Source organism: Excalfactoria chinensis, chromosome 4, assembly GCF_039878825.1.
Source record: "Excalfactoria chinensis isolate bCotChi1 chromosome 4, bCotChi1.hap2, whole genome shotgun sequence".
Taxonomy (NCBI): Eukaryota; Metazoa; Chordata; class Aves; order Galliformes; family Phasianidae; genus Excalfactoria; species Excalfactoria chinensis.
In genome coordinates, this window is record NC_092828.1 from 11,305,072 (window position 1) to 11,327,747 (window position 22,676).

Here is a 22,676-nt window from a genome sequence, read left to right on the forward strand (position 1 = left end):
GACTGAATGAAATAAAAATTGTTCATCTTTGGACTCCAATTTTCTGCAATTTTAGTAAAGTGCCTCACAGTAACCTAATAAGCACCACCTGGCAGGCAGTTAAATGAAAAGGATGCTCTGAGAAGCATGAAACTTTTTGTCCATTTCCTGGTGGATATTTGATGTACAATGTAATCAAATGACAAATAACTGTAAGAAAGCACTATACATATCCTAAGTTTAACCAAGACAAGGAATAAGAGAAAACAGGCCTATGTTGTCTTCAACATAAGAAACACAACACCACATATTTTCATAATATTCTGTGTTTTACAAAACACATTGGGGGAGATAAAATGTAAAGTAAAATACAAACTCAGATAAACAAGACTAGATTATTGCTTTAACATAAGTCCTATTGGTGGCATAGACAATTTAGGTTAGAAGAAATCTAAAACAATTCTACTGCCTCTTCTCATGTAATGTAACAATCTCAAATGTTCTGCTACGTGAGGGACAGATGACTATGCATGTGCATTCCTATAGGTCCTTAGTTATGAGAAGATATCATATATAATCACCTTACAGTGAGGTCTTTGATATATTAAAGGCATTATGCTAGTTACAATCATGTGTTGTAGTTATTCACTCCTAGTGTTTCTTTCAATCAAATCTATCATACTCAACCATTAGCAGTAATTTTTTTGGAAATCAAGCTGCTAGGCAAAGGTTTCTGGTGAAACAATTCCAGGAGCTTGCTTTGAATGCTACAACTGATTATGGCTCATAAATTCTTACTTGTCTTTTTGTGCACCTTGGTTCCAGAATGACTTACATGCAGGAGAAAAACAAAATCAAAATTTAGTTCTGCATATCATCCATCAGTTAATAAATCAGACCTCTAATTCTTGCAAACAACTTTTCATTTGCAACTATTGAGGGTGATTGTGAGAGATGCTGACTACGTTCAATTTCTATTGATTTCCAGGGTTCTGAATGCTCACTGTCTTGCAGAATCCTTTATCAGTGGTGCAGTTTAGTTTAGCAATATCTTCCGTCCATCACCTTCAAAATGAAGAACAAAAAGATTATGATGAGGACTGAATATGAGGCTCCTGGTCATTTCTTTCAGCTTCATATTCCAAGATAAACATACTAAGTTGATAAAACAAGATTCTTTTTTTTTTTTTTTTTTTTTTTTATCCATCAATCTCTTGAATAGTGGAAGATCCAAAAGCATCAATTCATTAACTCACATTTTGCTTATTTGTAAAGTAAAACCCTAAATTTAAAAAGTTGATGTATAATTCTTATCCAAAGAATTAAACTAAATAGGAGGAATCTAGTAAAGTGCTAATGGATATTCATCAGTGGCAAAGCCGTGGCTGGTCTTAATCAGAACTGGCCCTTAGAAAAGAAGCATTAGTCTAAACTATTCTCTCGGAAAACTAGTCATTAGTCCTTACTGTAGACCAGTAAAAAAGAAAATAAATGAATACAGACAGAGCATTCCTACTCATTCTGATAAGTTCTGAATATAATATAGTCCTGATTATAGTTAATTAATTAAATACCTTCTATATCTGCACTTAGCTTTTACAATAGGTAATTATGCATTCGGAATTCAATGGCTACTCTTCATCCGCTTTTTTTTTTTGCTTATTCCCACAATAATAAGGGTTTTTTGAGAGCAACAACGTTAACTTCTTCTGTGTTTCCATTTTATTATTTCTTCTATATTACTGATGTTTCAGGAGTGTACCTCTTACCAGTAAAGACTCAACAAACTGCAAAATGGAGGCTCAAGTTTGCAACTTTGTCTTTTGTATTGTCTTCTGGGAAAGTGCAGAACTAATGCCATCATAATGTTTTTACAAATCACGACAACAAGCATTAGTATATTAAGCTGGAAAAAAAAACATGTAGATATTACATTGTTCATCAAAGTCAATGACGAACTTTATAGGGAGAAGGAGTCTTTAATTGTTAGAAAATAACCTCCACGTTATTCTTGAGTGTGCTTCTGCAGTCCTCCATTCTGCTTGTTTTCACAACCTGTTTAGTCATGCATTATTTCAAAGTGAATAGATTAATATGGCAGAAGCATATCCCTGGGAACGTTGGGAACAAACTTGTGGAATGTTTGGTGCAAATTTTTCAAAAGCTCTGTTTTTTTCACTTCTCACTTTTCTCCTTTTTATATTGCTGTGTTCATGTAGTGGTTAAAACAGATAGAGGGGACAGAAGCTGCGCTGACACAGAAGATGTTAGACCTGGAGAATGAGAAGGTAAGGAAAGGACACAAAAAATATGATTCATTTGGTTAAACTCATTTCAAAAGCAATGTTTAAGCTTCAACATAGGTTGTTTTGCTGCCTTTCTTTGCTTAACTGAAACTTTTTCATAGTAGAATTTGCAAGAGGTATCCAGAACTGTTTCTTGCTTGTGTTCTTTGAAGCGGGATGGAAGCATCAAAGGCATCTGGAGCAAAAATACTAAAATATACACAAAATAGTATAACTTTACAGAGCAGATTAACTGAACATCGTGAAGCTGTCTTTGTGCTCTCCCTGTGTGTTAATTTGTCAGGCAACAGCATCACCTTTTTATTCATGCTGGAAGAATTGTCAAGGGTACATTTTTGGTCTCTGATACTCAGTCTCTGGACAAATTGTAAAGGCCTCCTTTTACTCTAGACTGACACCCAATACTTTTTCACGTGTTAAACATAGCATTTTGAAATATTTGCTTGTTTTTATTGGTTTGCCATGCATGCTGTGTTTCTCCTCTTCAAAGGGCTCTATGAAAACAATTTAACCCTCACCACACCTTTTCCAGGTAGATAAGTAATCAACATTACATGCATCTTAGATAATAGAGTCAGAGAGGTTAAGTGATTTGCCCAGGGCCGTTGAAGAAGTGTGTATTTGGACCACACAAAAAAAGAAGTGCTCAGACTGTGTTCTCTGTTGAGTGTAGCCTATCATGTTGGTATTACTTGAATATAACCATCCTTCCCACATTTAGCATTTCTATTTTTAACTCACTGTAGAAAAATGGGGAAGTTTTAGAGAGGCAAAGTGACCAGAAATACTAGGTTTCTTTATAGAAAGGAATTGGAAAATGACAATTTCTTTCTAGCTTATTTTGTTATCTTCCCATTTAATATCTGTGATGTTTTTAGAGATAGCCCTCTGATTGTTAAAATAGCAATCTGCACATCTTCATTGCTGATGCCTGTGTCTCCAAAAACTGAATTGTGAAATGAGTTTAGAAATAACATTATGCCACTGGTTTAGATGTCCTTGGAGCCCATGTAAAGAATTCAAGACCTCACCCTTGGTCTCTCTCTCTTGCTTCCTTGGCTATCTTTTACAATGGCTTTTGGAGAGGTAATATGAACTAGAGCAGCTGCACTGCTATTCTGGGATCTGCTGGTAGCTTGATTCTCTCTATAGTCTTGAGCAAGTTAGTTGACTCTGCTGTGAGCCACTTGCAAGAAGCTTCAGACCAGACCTGCTCTTTACTTTGCTTTACACAGTACATCTACAACAGCCATGGAGCTGTTGCCATAAGCTATGTAAGAAAATGTCACGTGGGCAGTCAAGGTAGGACTTGATATGGTGTCCGATACCATATTACATTCTTCAGAATTATGTCCACGAAAGGCTGGGAAACAGGTTCTGTAGCACCTGCAAGAGACACCTGTCAAGCATTAATTTATTGATCAGAAAAGATTTCTCTTAAACCACATGCTTTCAGTGAGAGTTGAACATCAGTACTGTTCACAGCTATGCAAATTCTACACTGGCAAACATGTCACATGCAATTCCAACAGATTTAAATGTTTGAAGGTAAAATTTTACCAAGTAGTTCACTAGGGGATAATCCTAAATATCTTTTTGTATTGCCAACATATATATAATCTGCAAGCAAATCCTTCTGTTATATTTGGAAATGGTCATAGTACTAAAATCAATAGGTGTAGCAAGACTGGCAACATTTGCTTTATATACTAATAAGAGCTAGAACAAACATCTTAGGATTCCTATATAAACAAATTGTGATGTATTCTATATATTCTGTAATGTATGCATGTCTGCATGGATTGCAAGTGTTTGTTGAGTAGAATCAAACTTTATGATGTTAAATTTGATCAAAAGGGCTCTGTTTCCTGCCTAGAGAGGAAAATTAAGAAAACCTTCTACTTTATGTTCTACTTATCACTGAAGCACTCTAGAGACATGGTTTTGCCTTGTAGTTTGAGTATTCTTAAAACTGTTTAAATGTTCACAACTTTCTTGCATCATCCTCTCAGATTCTGAGTTTCATTGAAATATCAGCTGTAGGTTATTAATTTTGTGGAAGTTAGTTCATTTGATTTTAAATATATAAAACTCCTCAGTATGTCAAAAACTTCTTCAGCTCTGTAGCTATAGTCACTTAACCTCTCTGAGCATCACATTACCCATTTTGAATTAGCTTCCTACCTCTACAAGCCAAAACCTGAATTTCTATTCCTGTTTCACTAACACATCATGGATTATTGCTGCAAGATCCAGTCCTGGCCCTGCACTTACTGATTTCCAGCCTGGAAGAGTCTAGACAACATAGATTTTGGTTGTCTCATGATTTCCTTGAGGCTCATACTGGATATTTTCAGAAAACCACTCAAGTAACCTCACTGTTGTTACTGCCATCCCTTCCTTGACCTGTTTGTTGCATATAATTGCCATTGGATCCCTTGCATGCACATTCACGTTCACCACTCAACCTTTGGTTGCAACAGATTAGGGCAGGATTATACACTGATGTAGAGGTCTGCACTATCTGGGTAGAACTTGTTGACAGCACGCACATATTTTAAGTGCCTCTGTTGTAAATTTGATATCCAAATATCCTTCCGATGAATGTTGTCACTGACTATAGCTTTTCTTTTACTTTCAAGTGGAGAGTTTATGTGAAAATGATGGCATTTATAATTATTCATGAATTAGGATAAAGAACAAATTCTTCCTTATTTTTATTATCGCTCAGGACCTGTTCAGTAAACAGAAGGGTTATTTAGAGGAAGAACTCGACTACAGGAAACAAGCGCTGGACCAGGCATACATGGTAGGAAAAGAACAGTCTTTCAGTTTTCATGTTTGAACAGATTTGGTAAAATATTTCTTTTCTTTTGATTTTAAATAGAGTTCTCTTTTAATTTACTTAGTGTTCTACCAGTCTGGGAAATCAAGTGCTACATAAATAAGAACTTAGAAAAGGGATTGTAGTATTTACAGGAGTCATGTTTTTTGTTTGTTTGTTTGTTTTTATTTTTAAATTCTAAAATACATTAATTTCTTGTCAGTACATCTAGAATGGTAAGAGCTGGTCTGTCTGTGCATGAAACTATCCTGGTAAAATTTACCAGAAATAACTGTAGAACTCCTCCAATACTACTTTTCCCTAAGCATTTGTAAGCATTGCTGGGAATGCTTATTCCTGCGCCCTTCCTTGCTGTGCTGCGCTGCCCTACCTAACCTTACTTCTCCTAGTTTTCAAGTATGAAAGTTGCAACCTTGCCTTCTCTCAGGCTATGCAACATGAAATGAAGCCTTGGGAATAATCTAGGAATTGACAAAAACACACGCTTCACTTTCTTAATAGCGAGACTTCAGGAAATCAAAATATAATGGCATGAAGAAGTGTTTATACATCATAGATTTTTCCTATGGGGAAAATATTTTCAGGAAAGGAGCAAGGTCTCATGATCAGAGCAGATGACAGAAGGAAGCAAGCAGGCTCTATTTCTAGCACCGTGACCTTGAGCAAGCCATTTAGCCTCTCTGTTCTGCTGCTTATGCATCACTAATATGGATAGAATTACCTGCCTCAGAAAGGTGTTAAGAGGGGCTAAAGGGATGTTGTCAGATGCTTTTGATCGAGATGTCATTCTACGTTGCTTTGTAGTAGGAAATATAGAAATATACTAACCACAGGAGCAAGAGAAATACTGTCATGATACCTTTCTTTCTTTCCTCTTGGGAATATGGTTCTCCATACAAATGTAACGTTCTTCTGTGCTTTCTGCTTTGTCAGGTGCTGCAGTTTAAGTTAGTGAATTAGAATCTGATTAGCAATCTGACAAAGGGTGAGAGGCTGAGGAGAAATTACTGTGCCCTGCAGTGTTTCTCTCCTGGTTGCTTACAGTCATGGGTAACAAAGGGAGTGAAGACAATGCTGAGCAGTGGATAGCAGGATAGTAAGGCCAGAGGGAGAGGAGGCACTACTATTCTTGTTGTTCACAGCTGTTTTGTGTATGCTATGGGCTTTTCATTTTGTAGAATGACTTAGCAACTCAATCACAGCGGAAGGGAATCTCTGTTTCCAGTGATTTTCTAATTTTCATTACCAGGGATCTGAGGGTTTTGCCACATATTGAACACAGGCCTATTATCCGGAACAGATAATAATCATTTAGTAGAAGAGAAATCAGCCCAGGTGCTGTGTGGTTCTGCTCACTGTGTGTGGAATGCTCCTCACTGCTCATGGCTGCCGCTTTCTGTCCTGTTCCTGTCCCGTGTCTGTGTCCTACCTCCCTCCTGCCCATGGCTGTGCTCGCTGGCCTTCTCCTCGAGCTGCGGGTGGGTTGTGTGCTTGCTGGGTTCAAACGGCAGCCTGTCTGTATGTGATTTGGGTTGCCTTAGAAAATCCAGGAGCTGGAAGCCACGCTGTATAATGCCCTGCAGCAGGACCCAGGAAGGCGGGCGAGCGAGTCGCTGACCGAAGCCCAGAGGGAGGATTTGAGGGCTGCTGTGGAGAAGGTGCGGCGGCAGATCCTGAGGCAGAGCCGTGAGTTTGACAGCCAGATCTTGCACGAACGAATGGAGCTGCTGCAGCAGGCCCAGCAGGTAAACCCCGCTCTCTCTGCTCCCTCCTGTCGATGTTACTTTGTGGTGGCTGCCACTGCCCATACAGCAGCACCTCACTGCACCTTGTCAGGTAGGGCTTAGTCTATACCTTGCACTGCTCCCATGTCAGGGAGACGGGCAGTGAGAGGACACTGTGGGCCTGGGCATGGTATGCACGCAGAACAAGCCACTGTCTCACTACAACATCCTGTTGCACAGTCTGCTTCTTGTGTGTAGAGCTGCAGTCATCCACAGAAGTCCATGGGGGGATTATTGTGAGTTTAAGGCTTATGTTAGCAAAAGCTAGAATGGAACAAAACTTGTATGCCTTAACACTATGAAAAATATTAACAAGCCTTCATGCTTTTACACTGGTTCAGAAATGCCTTGTCTCCTTCAGGACAAACACAACATAGATTCAGGGAAATTCTTCCCTTGTGGAAGCATAATAATTGTTTATTAAAGAATCTTTTGTATGATGATGGGTCTTTCTGTTCAAATATTCATGGAAAGAAGAGAACTGCATGGCTTAGGAAGTTAATTATTCCAGTACAAATAATTCCTGTATGGCTCCTCATTATAGTAACATCTGGAAGATGCAGCCAGATGTTGTAGATCTTGGAGGGTGGCTTCTCGTCACTCTGGCTGCTTTCTATGCAAATCTGGAATCACATATTTTAAACACACTGTAAATCCATGCAGGATGTTACTGGTATTTCAAATACTGGCTACTGGGTTAGGAATTACTTTTTAGTTTGGTTTAAGCTGTTTCGGTTTGCTTTGTAGATTAACACAGACTAGATCGGTATATTACATTAGTTCTAGCACTGTTGTCTTCATCTCCTTTCATCCTACAGTGATGAGAAATGCTGACAGTGTTTGAGCTGAGCTCTGACTTTTAAAAGTCTCCTTTTTCTTCCTTTTTCTGTGTGTTCCCTTGGTTTGGGAGATGTAGCACTGAAATCAGGAGGATATGAGCAACTCAAATCTTTGTTAACGAGTGTCCAGTCAGTGAAGGTGTACTGAAGGCTGGAAAAAGTAGACACAAGCTAGTCGTAAAAGTGTTGGAAAGAAAAGGTAGAGTAAATCTATGAAACTTGATTAATTAAGATAGAATCAGAAGTTATTTGCTTATGATGATTATTATCATGGCTGAAATAATTGAGAATGTGTTTTATTTGGCAGTTTCTTAGGCAGACTGATCTTCTAGACACTATTTTGATTATTATTTTCTTCAAAACTATATTACTGTTCCTCCTGACATTTAGTAGGTGTGCATGGGATTTTGTGTTGACTGATGCCTCTGTCTAGTGAGTACAGCATCAATCTTTTTACCTGCTGTAGTAACTCTGAAAGTTTAAATAAATAAATAAAACTCTTTTTGGCTCTAAGCAACCACAAATCTATCTCTGCCCAGAGCCTTTGAACCTTATGCGTCTGAGGGATACACATTATGTTAATTGTATAAATCCCATTTATCTCTTATATACACTTATGTAGTCATGCACTGCTGAGGCTCATGGCATTTCAGATCTGACAGATGATAAAGTTTTATGTTGATGTTTGCAAGAGTGAGCTTCAGAGGAGGAGATCACTCTTCCTGAATACTTGGTTCTAAGTCCTCTAAATCTAAGTGATGTACAGTGTGAGATTTTTCCATCAGACTAGATCCTATCTAGTCCTTTGTTCCTACCTGGCATGTACTCTTTGAGGGACCAAAATTGTCTAAGACCTTTCTGTGGCCTCACTGAACACCTGGGCAGAGCTCCTGATGAAGCATGACACAGACAAATAGGTTGTACTAATAGGAGTAGATTTGTAGACTGAAATACTTGCTTCCAAGGACACTGCAGCTATACTAAGTGCATTTTATGTGTATACTTTGGGTTGTGTTGGGTTGTTAGTTTGGTCCCATGGACTGCTCATTGAAGACATGTTGGAATATACTTTCATTTCAGTCTGGTTTATTTATTTATGGATTGCTCCACATGTAAAATTAAATATGATGGATTATAGAATGGTTTGGTTTGGAAGGGATCTCAAAGATCATCTAGTTCCACCCACTGCTGAAGGTGGGGTTGCCAGTCACTAAATCAGGCTGCCCAGGACCCCATTCAAACAGGCCTTGAATACCTCCAGGGATGGAATATCCACAACCTCTCTGGGCAACATATTCCAGCACTTCACCACCTTTTCAATAAAAAATTTCCCCTGGCATGCAGTGAAAATATCCCATTCTTTTGTTTAAAACCATTACCCTTTATCCTACACAGAATGAGACTTCACTTCTGCCTCAAAGCAAAATAGTAATGTAAGCATAGCCTCATTAGCAATGGATATTTATATACCTGTTTTCAGAGCTACTTTATAGTGTGTCATTGGAATTTTGTCTTGTGCCCATATCAACATGTTGTGCCCTGCAGGACACGTTAAGCTAATTCTACTGCCCAGTAAGAAGCTAAGCATTTTAGTCATCTATTTTTAACCCCCTGTTGTTGACAGGAAAAACAAAGTCAAAGATAGCAGTTAATTTCCCCAAGGTAGCGAAAGCAAGAATATTGCATTTGAAATCCTTTACTCAGTTTCCCCTCAGTTGTTTTCTTCCTGAAGTTTGTGTTCGTATGAGACCAGTGGTCTGTGCTAATAATCTAATAGTTGTGTGCAAAACTATGTACAGCTTAAAAAATCAACAGAGAAATAAACAAAAAGCCATAGCATGGGAGTATCACAGGCCTCACTGGACTAAATTTGTCTGCCATAGCTGGTGAGAGAAGCTGAAATGCTACAAAAAAGAGAGCACGTCAAGAGTTGGCAGAGTCTTTGTGTATGGATGAAGCTGTTCTAAATGTGCTAAATATCCTTAGATGCTACATGAAATGAGTGTCCTCTTTTCTTGATAAATTTATGGACTCCAGAGGTTTTGCTGACACAGGGTCATTAGCAAGCATCAACCATACTGTGTTCTGCCAAAAATGTAGTCAAGACTTGTTCATATATATGCACTTTACAGTGCTTTTTTGTGTTTTTGTTTTGTTTTGTTTTGTTTTTTGTACACACTGTTTTTAATCTCCCAAAATGGAGGATAAGGAGAATGAAATAGCAGCATGATGGACCTGCTAGTTTTACAAAAAAGGTAAAGGTTCTTTATGTAGAATATACTGTCTGAAAAGGATAAGGACATGCATGGATAATAGTTGTCCAAAGTGAGCCTGTTCTGCTTTCTGTGTGCTCATTTGTCTAGATATGAAGCCCTAGTTTTTAGTCACTGTGTTTGAATGTTTGAGTGAAATAAACATGTTTTAGGATATTAAGCCTTGTTTTGCATTGGTAGCTCTGTTCATCTTGTGCTTATTATTAGTGTATAAATAGAATCATTTGTGTGTATCCAATATGTATGAAGGAAACCAGGCTTCTGTGGAACCAAATGTGACAAACACTGATTAGATCTGCTTGCTAAGACATACAGAATTTTTACTAACTCCAAGAGCAACATGCAGGTCTAGAAGACAGATCTGTGGCTGAAGCAAACTGACAGTATTCCTTTCAAGTCATAGAAGGTTCTTTGATTTATAACATTCTCACTATTTGTAGGAGGCAAGATATGTTAATTAAAAATCTGTCACAAGCAGCTTGTGCTATTTGCTCCTAGCCATAGGGTGCATGCAGTTCCACTGCTGTTCACACAGAATCACAGAATATTGTATTGTGCTTTAGTCCTTTTTATGTAAGCCATTTTATTTCTAACCGGACTTCTTTTAAAATTAACATCTATGCTTCAGCCCGTGCAGAGCAATGACTTTTGTGCTCTTGGGAAATTATGAAGATTATTTCTAGCTGTTGCTGTGATTTTATATAAATAACATGCTTCACAGTAAGCATTTTCTGGAAAGGAGAAAAATGTGGTAGTGTAGCTATAGAATCCTCTCCTAGAAAAGATTACTTCTAGTAGAACAACAGTACAGGATATTTCTGAAGTAGTGATATCAACTTCTTAGTTAAGCAAGTTCTGTTTACTTTTTTTTAATAAATAATTAAAAAAGTAAGAGCCATGTTGCTGGATCTCTTGAAAAAAGTTTGTGTATTAGTTGCCTGATGAAATTAGTAAATTTTAAAGGTCAAATTTTGCCTTATATTTATCGTATAGTGCCTTTATTCCATTTACTCTGGCTGTAGCTCATTTCTGCAGTAAGAAACTGTGTAAAGTGATGAGAACCAAGTTCTAAATTAGTATAGATTAAATCGCATTGCACTGTTGGCTGTCTTCATATATGAGGAAAATATAGAATCAGAATATATTCTTGATCTCATTTAAGTCCTTTTAAATACAAGAAGAAACTAGAAAATCCCTGAAGAACACCAGGTTGACGCACTTTCCATTCCAAAAGTGTCTGCTGCCAATTAGAAAGGAGGTGAGAGACAAATAAAAAAGACCTTTTTTCCTCTGAGTTGCTTTGTAGTCACCATACCAAGCTGAGGTGGGGAGAAGAGTTAGTTTCATTCTAAACTCAGTTTAGAATATTGCTGAGCAAAGTCCAGTTTCACAGAGTAAAGGAAATCATCATTTCATTTCTCTGAAATGCTGAGGGCATCCAAATTTCAGCCCCAAATAGTTAGAATATAGCCGTAGATATTTTAACTGTATTTTCTTGAAGCCTTTATTCCTATGACCAGGCAGAATTATTCGTCAGTAATATACAGAAAAGACACCACTGTGCACATTTTACTGGAAGAAGGTAGAGGACAAGAGTCCTATGAGAAGGCAAGAGACCTTACTGCTTATAAGTTTAGCATGGTGGATGCTATTCCTCTATGGGTTTTCCCTACTAACTCATAGACAGGACAGTTTTTCCACACTATCATGTAATATGTGGGAGGGAACACCTTGTTCACAAACATATAGAATAGATTATAATCGTGCCTATACGATTCTATTAGCTCAGCTATTCAGAATACTTTGTTGTTTTGTTTTAGGGTTTTCTCTGAAACCCAACACTTAATAACATTAATTTGTTGAAATATTAATTGACTGTGTGAAGTTGGAACCTCAGATTTGCTGCTTGATATACTAGTGATGCTTGGGTAGAACTTGGATAAATTCAGCAGTTATTCTATTCAACTGTGTAATCTGATATGGTTGATAAACCCATTTATTTTTCACCTGGGGAGAATTGTTAAGGCTTATGTTAAACTGTGGAGGCTCTGTATAGCCAGAGAGAAGAATGCTTACTTGATCAAATTATTGAGAATGCTATGCTTGGTGTACCTTGGTGATAGGCATGAGAGGGTGTGAACTTTAGTTTGTCCTCTCTGGCATATTGCCCTGTGCCAGTCTGTGGCCTGGTCAAAGTCCCAAAATTTTGCCACAGTAAGTAAGGTAGAAGTATCACTACGATTACTTACACATCAGTGGTTGGGGTAATTCTCAGCTAATTTACTTCTTGATAGGTACCATCTGCTTTAATGCTTCAATTTTAAGTCTGAAGTACTATGGTGCTAGCAAAGCTCATTCCCATTTATTTGCATGCAGCTGTATGTGTAGATGAATCCACAGGGTAATCAGGGATTTTTTTTTTTTGCAGTTATTAATGTTTGCTATTGGGAAATAATCACTGTTTGGTCTACTATAGATTGTTGGTGATGGTGCATTTTTGATATTCACAAATGCTTTTGGAACTAACTGTAATCTATAGTCATCAAGCATATCATGACAAGGTTAATCACAGTTGACCTGTGGTATTGATTTACTATGCAGAAGTGAATATTGAGTCTTTCAAACCATCATTGCTGCCATAAAAACAGCAGCACAATAAAATTAATTCCCACAGACGAAAGTTAATTTTAGTCATTTCTACATGTTTATCCTACAGTGCTTTGTTACATATGTTTTCTGTCTGTTTAAACCATGCCTGATTTGCTAATTGCTTTAGTGATGTTACTTGTCTTTGTGAGTGATGATAGCTGTACTGGCGCAATACCTATAAACTGTATATGAGAAATCTGCTGCTTTTGCCTTCAGTGAGGTTTGATTCAGGTTGTACTCAAGCTAAGAGCAACTGCATGCCTGAAGGCAATAACAGAATCTAGAAAACTCTCATCTGAAATTTGAATGCTGAAATTCTGAATGCCCTGTGTTTCTTAGGAAGGACAGTGGCTAAATTTACATTCATATGCAAAATTCATGCATGTATTTTGTTTCAATTTAGCCACAGAATATAGATAATAAGAATTTAGTGTTAACTAAAAAAAGTATTTTGATAATAATAATGTGTCTGGACAGTCAAGGGGTAAAGATTTTGAATATTTGCTCTTCTGAGCTCCCACAGACTTAGAATAACCAATCTGTATATATTTGAAGCTTAAATGACTTTAGTAATAAGTCTACTAGCAAATATTAAGCCATATCTTCATGTTCAGTATCGACTTATAAAAAACATTTATTTTAAGGGAAATGAATTTATAAAATTCCCTGGTTTACTACTAGAGTTAATGTAATTGAGTACATGTAAACTTCCATGCTGAAAGATGCATCAGTGGAGCTGCTAAATGATTCATTTTCTTCAGGAAGGCAAATAAAGCAATTGAAAGTATGTAATAAAGATTAACAAGAACAATTCTCCTACTTGAGTAATTATCAATTGGATTATCATGGCTGAGACTACAGAACTCAGAAAGGAATGAGGTTATTATCTGCTTTGTAAAGTGGTATCTTGATGATAATTTTGAGAAATACAGAGTTTCAAAGATAATATATTCAGCTGGCCCACATTTTTTGTTCATAAAGTGAAACAAGATGGCATCACAAATAGCTTACTTTCATAATATTAAAACGTGCTTGCATTTTTTTCCTTATATTCATTATGCAAAATCACATTCTAGGAAACTGAAGGGAATATTTGGATTCCTAAGCCAAAGTTTCTCTCAGTAGCAGATAGAAAAGCTTGAGTAGATATGTGCATCAATTGTCCGTATTTTATTGCATATATAGTATGATCCTTAAAACAACTGCTAAAATACATTTGATTTAAATATATATATTATGTTATTATGTTGTTACTTTTTCCTTAAGGAATTTTACCTATCATCTATGTGATTTGAATAACAACTAAAAGCATATTAGTTTATATGCATCTTTGTTTAAATGTATACATGTACCATAGTTATGCTGTTTACATTATTAAGTACCTTACATACCTGCATCTTGATATCCTCGAGATGCTGCTTAAAAGAGTGATATAATGAAACAGCATAGATTCTTCTCTTTGTTCTTGATCATATGCTGAATTCAAAGATTCAGGATCTGATATAGTCCGCCCATGGTGCACATCCTGTGAATGTACATCAGCATGAACCTTTCAAACATTTCAGAGCCAAGGACATAAGCAGCTTAGCAAATCCTCCTTTGTCTTCCTTGTGCTAAAATTATCAGATTGTTTTCTTTGATTTGCTGATGGCTGTAAATCCAATAAGAGTGGGTCACGGGAACTGTTAAGGTGATTTCTGTACCCGCTGGTTAGTAGTACACTGTTGAGTTTTCACGATAGCAGCATGACAAGAAGTGTATTTCGCAGGCAGATAAATTCAGTGTCCTGATATTGCTGCCAGTAAAACAAAGATTGTTCCTATGAGCCTTTTACTTACTCTCTTTTCTAGAAAACAAGGATGTTGGGTCTTCAGCTGGATACTTGCATGCAGTCTGTTTCAGCAGCTGAAATTTGCCCTGGAAGTTTTTTCCTGGTAGCATTTTCCCCAGCTGGCAAAGGTCCTTGAGGAATTGAAGCCATCCAAGCTGTTGGTTCAGGACTGAGAATGGCTGGCTTGTGCTACAAGTGAATTGGAGAGGACAAATGACATAAACAAAGATGTTTCATTTCATTTACAGCACATCCAGTGTTCACTGCTATCCAATAACCAGGGAACATCAGAATTCTCAACATCTGTGTTTGCTACCAAAAAGGAAGCTGAGAGATGAGGATAAAAAACCTGAATGTGTGAAATGAATTGCATAGCTGCACAGAGGGATGGGCCATTTCTCATCAGAATTTGAAGTATCATAAATGAAAAACTAAGAAATTTATGAAATCTACACGATTTTGTTGGAAGGTAGGGAAAATTTGCACCTTGGATTTTTAGAGTAGCAAGGCACTTCAGATCTCTCTTTGTAATGCAGAATTTCCTGAGATGCCAAACTCTCAGAATGATGACAAATCATCAGTGGGTTGATTTATTACCTCCAGAAGAAAAATGAAGGCTCTATGATTGAAATCCAGGGCTCACTGAGCTCACTGGGAGGATTTCCATTTATTAAGTGCTCCTTTAGAACGGGGAGTGTATTCATGGAATGGATACTTAATGTAGATGAATTGCTAATACCAACTGTGCATACATACTTCATGCATACTATGTGGGAATATAATCAATTTTTTTTTTTTTTAATAGAGCATTTTTTCATACTTGTTAAAGCATTCTATGATATGAAGTATCTGAAGTGCAATAATATCACTTCCACTACTAGCTTTGTTATCTGTTCTTCTCTACTCCATAAGGCAGGTTTTTGAACATGTGCTAATAGGATTTATCTGTCACTGAAAGCTGAGTAATGTTTCCAAGTGAATATCCATCTTGCTGTTTGCATTTCATATAAACCTTGATTCCTCAGATGGTCCAGAAGTGCTTATATCCTTGAGGTTGCTGTACAGCCATGAGAGCCAGACCATACTTAAAATTAAAGAAATTTCCCTTTTGAGACCAGCACCTAGCATATTTAGCTGGTTTTCCATTGGCAATGCATTAACATCCTTCCACTGAATCTCACCTCTGATTTGAATGGTCTGTAAGGAACCCCCTGCCTTTACCTCAGTGGTATGCTCTTTTCATATCTATGCTGGCTACTTATTACTACAAAATCTTCTCAGAAGTACTGAGGCGTTGCGGAACTGTCTATGCTTTGTGGAAGCCAGCAAGACATAGTAATGTTAAGCACTTGCATCTTGGTGCCTCAGCCTCTGTTACCTTAGAAGTAAGAGCTGAGTGTCTGAATTTCTCTGTACTTGCCATCCAAATTAACCAAAGTGAAATGACTGCATCCTGTTTCCCAGAATTTGCTTCTTTTAGGCAGCTTGACAGCCCTGTTTGTTTGATACTTGAACAGAGTTTCCATCACATGCTTATCACTAAACTATTGCCTTGAAAGAATATTTATGCTTTAGGTGCCTTAACTTTCTGGATATTCTTTCTCTTACTCTACTGTTAGTCTATCAGGGTGAGTGCCACGGTGCTGAGTGCCACCTTCTTTTGCCAAAGTGTGTATAACTACTACTAAAAAACATTTTATAATGGATCTTAAAAGCCTGTTCAAATTGCAGTTAAGTAATAAGTAAGGCACATATTGCACATCTCAGCATGCTTTTTCTGTGTCTGACTGGAAATGCGAATGGATTTCCAGAAGGAGCCTGGCTGCTGACTGAGCAGCTTTACATTGCAGCATAGCCTGGCTGGTAGAGCCATCTGCTGTTAACTTGGGATGGCAGCACGCTGGCAGCCCCTGCTGCTTCTGGCTGCTCTCAGGCCCCTGAAGAGCAGTGGCAAAAACTTCACTGCTGGTGGAACGATGATTTATCAAGTAGTTTTTTTTTCTGTACTAAAATGGGTGCATGCAGGTGAAGTGGTAACAAACTATGCACAAATCTGCCCATCCATTATCCTGAAGTGTTGTTTTTTCTTTGCTATTGTAAGATGAATGGCAGATTTGTTTTCAGTATTTTGGCAGATTGATTGTGAATGCAGGTGTGAAGCACAGTATTAAAGATCCATGCCCTAGCACAGCACTCTTCTCTTTCATGGTTATGGTTTCATTGTGCTGCTTCTGTTCGGCTTTTTGTTTGCCAAAGCAACTCTTTTGTACGGCCTTGTAATTTGACACAACGCTATTCTCATGAAGTCTGCCAGTCCCGGAAAGCACTCATGGGGCTGCTGGGCAGCTACTTTGTTTTGTCCCTCATACCGGCTTTGTTTTGTCCCTCATACCGGCTCTAACTGAGGCCAGTACCAAGGCATGGAAACATAATAACTGTCCTGCTTTCAGATTGTGCACCCATGTCTTCCACCCCGTTCTAAATAAAAGTAAAAATAAGGAAAAGAACAATTTGTAGATACCTTCTCAACCAAAACGTCTGAGTGTTTTGATAGCAGGGTACCACAGATTTATTGGTTCTTCACGCACTCTGTTGTTCTGTAGAAATTACACTGGCTTTATATTGCCTTGTTCAAGCAAAAAGCCAAACGAATCATTATATCGAAATATTTATACTTCCATATGACACAGTAGGAAACCTTGACTTACCATCATCTTAAAGCTGAAACATGACAGAGAATGGAAATTCCTAATAACAATAAAATATTTCTGCATGATTTGTTGTTACAACTGTGCTTTTGCAAACATAAACAAATCAGAGTTCATTGAAAGCAACTAATCAAGTGCCGTGAAGGTTTGATTGTGAGTCCACAGATTCTTGATTGCCAGCACTTGCAAATAAAAGAAGACTAGATAAAGGTGTAAGCATTTGTACTGCATATCAAGCAGTTCTGACTTTGGTCTTAATTAGAACATGTAATTTTTCTGTATTTTCTTTCTCGGTGGTTTAATATAACCCTTGGCTTAAGAGCACAAGTTGGTGTTTCTAGAAGATACTCTTATTTAAGCTGTATTTATTTTATGTATCTTGTGTGTATTTTTAAAGTCATATTCTGCAAATTTTCCTAATATGGCCAAGGTGATACTATAAATGCAGGTATGCACAAAAGTGAAGTATGTTCATTTTGACATATTAGCTACTCTACATGAATTTAAATCTCTGTGTTGATATTGTTGGTTTTTATTCCTGTTGTAAAGATATTTCTGTATTTTTAAAGACATCTTTTGAATTGAATGAAAAAGGGTAATGAACTGAACCAGTTATTTCAGGGTATGTAAATAGCTGAGCTAGGCTGACCCTGTGCAGTCACGGGATGTTGACTGCAATAGTTACACCCACTTCATCCCCCTGGATAATCCTCCTGCCACACTCTAGGGGAACACAAGCAAGCACGTGCAAATAAACAGCACCAAGCCCGCTATTGCTTTTTAGAACAAATTCTGTCCTGTAGGTTTGAACTCTAGTTCCTGGAGTAAAGGTACAATATATCACTCAATTGAAGTTTAATTCTTCTGTGTTGTGCTGCCATTGCCTTCTCCATTCATGTAAAGGGAATGATGGCTGTTTAAACACTTGTATCCTAATTTCAGCATGTCATTTTTAGGGGGCAGATTTGGAACAGGTCTCTTAATAGACATATGTGTGTGTGTGTGTGTGTATACATAGAAATGTTTGCCCTACAGGCAGTATTCACCCTGTTTTATGTCTGCCCTACTGACACACATCTTGTCATTTCAAAGATTTTCTGTAAATAGATTTTCATACATACGAAATGCAGCTCTGTATGTATTCCTTTTTAATTTCGAGGTTGACTTGGTATTTAAACTAATTCTTAGGAACCCATAATTTTTTTCACCTTAAGATTCTAATGTCCTTTCACCCACCTCTAATGCAGTTGCACCAAGCTTAACAGTTATGATGTGTTGTAGGTGAGAATTGCAAAACAGAAAATCAGCTTTCATTTTTAGAACTATTCCAAATAACTGGAGAGAGTAATTGAATGTCTGTAATCTTCTGAAAAGATTAAAAATTCATGAGGGAATAATAACATCTCAATTTTTACTTAATTAACAGAATTCCCTAATCTAACAAATGCTGTCTAATTAAAATGTTCTTATATAAAAGAAAACTTGCTCTAAACCCTGAGGTGAGGAAGCCACCAGATGTTTGGTTTTTTTTAGTGTTCTTACTTTTACAGGAGGATAGTTCTCCACACACGCTGAAAAAACATCTCACACAATGAATCTTGAAGGTGAAAATTACGGTTGAAGTTATTGCTTCTTTCCACTCAACTCCCTGTGGTCCAATTTTATCACAGAGCATGGCATCACCCCCAGTAGAGCTGAGTTCTGTCACTCGGATCTGGGATGCAGTTGTAAATAGGAATCAGCAGAACCGCAATTAGTGCGAGAGAAAGAAGAGTGTAACTTAATAGAGCAGAGAACTCAGAGATGACAGACAGATTACATCTGCCTGGTTCATATCCTGTGGCTTCTCACAGGCTTGTAATATTCCAGCTACATACAGTATATGAAAGTGATCGCTTGAGAGATAGAAATGCCGTGAGCAGATGAAGTATAAATCAATTCAAAGGTAATAGAGGAAAAGTGAAATTAATACAGCTGTGCTCCAGGCATTTTTTACTGTCAGCAAGGCTGAATGCACTTATGTCATGTGAGGGCAGTCCTAGTTTGTGCATTTATATTATCTGGGAAAATCTCTGAGTGATGCGGCATGAGTCATGATATGGTGGGGTGTTTTGATTAACTTATTCCAACTGCACAGTGTTCAAAACAATCACTGAAACAAAGTCCTTTCTTTAAAAAAAGCAGCAATAATATCATGATTCTTGTTTGCCACCTGCCTGCAATATTTTTGTGGAGAACAGCTGTGGGCATATTGAGCTGTGGGGTGAATGTACCTCATCTTTTGGGATATCTCCAGATTAGATTCAAAAGGTTAAAGCCTAAGTATCATACTTCCTATAGCAATACTGAATAGTCGTAGGATCAGTTGCTGCTGCTGGGAATGCTGTCTGCTGCTGTGAGCTTGGGGCATTTCCCACTGCTGGAAGTCCTTGAACTGAAAGCAGATGATTGACTCAAATCTGTTGATCTCACTGATGTATAAGTATTGACTGGTTGCTTTTCTGAAAGATATACTGTTCAAATGGATCTGAGACTAATAAAATAATCTGGGAGTTGTGCAGTAGCTCCTACATTCAATTTATAAGTGTGTGCACAGGAATTAGACTGGAAGATAATTTTCCTTTCAAAGTTCAGGAACTGCTGATAACCTTAATTTTTGTAGGCCAGGGAGAGATCAGGCAGTAAATTCCAAAGAAGAGTTGATAATTTATAAAGTTGGTCTTTCATTCCCAAAAACTGGTAGTAGAAAGTCGCTACCAGTAAAAAGAGATTATGGGCTTTATAAAGTCTATAGCAAGTACAATATACAGAACATACTAATAAAATGCATCTTCTTAGTCTAAGGTGAGATACATGGACTAAAGAACAATCATATTTTTGGGGATGCTTTGAACAAAGAAGGTGCTTAAAATAAGGGAGAGCGGTAGTGGAGACATTCTCTCTGAATGTCAGAATGACGTCTTGGTGGTGCATTGAGAGTCTGTGTGCTTAGTTTTTTCTGGTACAGCATAAATATCTCAGAAGCATAGCCATGTTTTACAGGAAAAGAGAGTGTTAAAATGAGATGTAACAGTGTCATATGCTGACTGTGTAGGTAAGTAAAAAAAACCTTCTGGCAGTTGCAGAGAAATTAGTCTTGTACTTTTTAGAATTTTGGTGCTAATTGGCCTTATCTCTGCATGTATCTTAAGAGTATGATTTATGGGTGGTGAGCTCCTTCCTGGTAGTAAACAAGATGATATGAAGATACAGCTTGTTTCAAATGCCAAGGTTTCATGGAAACGTGGATCAATCCTGCCATCTGCACATCTAATATAACTGAGTAGGAAGTGCTACATTAATAAAGGGTATTTGTTCTCATTTTTAAGCTAATAACATATTTTTGATTCATATGTTTTTCCAAGTAGATACTATAAGATCTATTTCACTTTTTTTGTTCCAGAGGATTCGAGAACTAGAAGATAAAATAGACCTTCAAAAAAGGCAACTCAAAGAAATTGAGGAAAAGGTAAATAAACATCTCGTTGATAACAATGATTTTCCCTCTCATACCGATTTTTCTGTTACACTGATGTTAATAGGATTTAACCTACTCTTGAGAGATCTACTTTAATACAAGAAAGATCAAATTTTAGTTCAAGTCCTTATTGCAATAATCGAAATTCTACCCTTGTAAACTCATCATCATCTGGTGTTTGGGTTTTTCTGTCAAGTAGGGAACTCATTAGGCTAAAATGGGGAGGAAATATTTATTTATTTATTTATTTATTTGTTGTTTAGGTCAAATAACAGCATTATGATTTGTTTATTTGACAGAAGAGTCTGTCTTTGTCCTGTCCCACTGGTAATGCTTAGCAAACCTCACAAGTGTGAAAGAATAAATAAAATCTCTTAATGTTACTACTCCCAAAACATAAACCATTACAGTTTGTAGCACAGATACTAGGTGAGACAACTTGTGGAAAACTGGAAGACAGCAGTTAGCATAATGTGTGCTGGCTCTTATGTGCGGTGGTTGCGGAAATGTGCTGGAAAAGAAATACTATAATTGCAGGCTGATCAGAACGCTGGGAATGAGTTAAAATTGTTAATGTTTTCTGTCTTAATGTCACATTGATGGGAGACTTCTCAAGGCTTCATCACTTTCTGATATCTTTCTACTCTTAGATGAGTGCAGGGTTTCCTTCTATTTATATTACCTTTACACTTCTTCTCTTGAGATGAAATCTCATTCAGAATTTGAGTGCCTGAAAGAAATTTGTGTTGTCAGAACATCAGTGAATGATACACTTGTACATCATTGTTCTTTTTAAGGTTTAATATGTAAATAAATGGAGAATCACGTTAACATCACACTGACACTCAGCACTCCCTGTGGAGGGAAATTCTTTCTTTTGAAGGAATGGCAGTTTTTATAATGAAGCCCGCTTGCTGGTTCTATGGGCAGCACGTTGCTTATAGTTACTTCATCATTAGTATGGCTTTTTATTTTTCCTCAGGAACTGATTCAATTTTTAAGTTTTATGTCAATTGCTTTCAAATGAGAAGAGTGGCAGTATTTTTACCCTGTAAATTCTTCAGCAAACTGTACTGCTTCTAGGACAGTAATGTAAAATCTTTGTTTCATTCTACCTGCCAATACAAGAGGAACAAGTGCTTTTTAAACACATTGTGCATTTCTCATAACTGAGTCTCAGGCCTTGAAGTTGTACATAGCTTTTATTCCTGTCTGGGTAAGTTTTCATACAGAAAATCTTTCAGGCATGGAATTATGAGTCCATACTTGACAGAACTAAGCCTAATTTTTCTGAATTTTACATAAACTACATATGTTACTGTTTACAAAAGCTGTCCTCAAATAATGAATTTTTTCCCCTCTTACCTCTTTTCAGAGTCTGATTGGCATACTGATCTTTCAGGTCAAATCAATTAATATGAATAAAAATTAACTGCTGTAAAATTATGTCACTGGATTTCATATTACATATCTTACATCTTCTTTCTTTTCTTTTTTCCTCATTTTCTTTTGACCTTATTTTATAGTTTTTGTTCCTTTTTTTGTTTTTTTCACTAGCATTCATTCTGTGGCCTTGATGACACAACTGAGCCAAGACATGTGGTTGGTATTCTTAATATTATTTTGTACTCAATTTTTAGCTCTTAGATTTTGCTATGTTTTGAGAACCATCTTTGTAAGGCTTTGAAACCCTGGGAAAGCATTTACTGGTTTTTCTTGCACATACAGGAAGAGTCCCCTGTAAGATCTAAACTGATGCCATCCATTATCTTCCTAACCTTCTGCAGAAAATCATGTGTTTTTTTATCAAGGATTGATTTTGCATTCCAAGATACTGAATGCCTGAACTGCAGTGGGTACTTCTCAGTTCTGTAGAGAAAGTCCGTTTTAGTCTTGAAATTCATCTATTATTACTTTAAGGTCCTTTCTCATGTCCTGCATGACG

At 37.2% G+C, this 22,676-nt stretch overlaps 1 protein-coding gene across 9 annotated transcripts in view; it reads left to right on the plus strand.

Moving 5' to 3' along the window:
- Positions 1 to 22,676, plus strand: part of JAKMIP1 (janus kinase and microtubule interacting protein 1) — a 126,716-nt gene that overhangs the window by 102,984 nt on the left and 1,056 nt on the right. For 4 of the 9 annotated variants that reach the window (XM_072336593.1, XM_072336592.1, XM_072336590.1 and 1 more), the window contains exons 18-22: positions 2,199 to 2,267; positions 5,017 to 5,094; positions 6,672 to 6,875; positions 20,657 to 20,722; positions 22,289 to 22,333. In XM_072336593.1, the coding sequence (XP_072192694.1) occupies positions 2,199 to 2,267; positions 5,017 to 5,094; positions 6,672 to 6,875; positions 20,657 to 20,722; positions 22,289 to 22,333 (462 nt within the window). Of the gene's footprint in view, positions 1 to 2,198; positions 2,268 to 5,016; positions 5,095 to 6,671; positions 6,876 to 20,656; positions 20,723 to 22,257; positions 22,334 to 22,676 lie in introns of all 9 variants that reach the window. The other 5 variants (XM_072336599.1, XM_072336594.1, XM_072336595.1 and 2 more) reach the window with 4 other exon arrangements.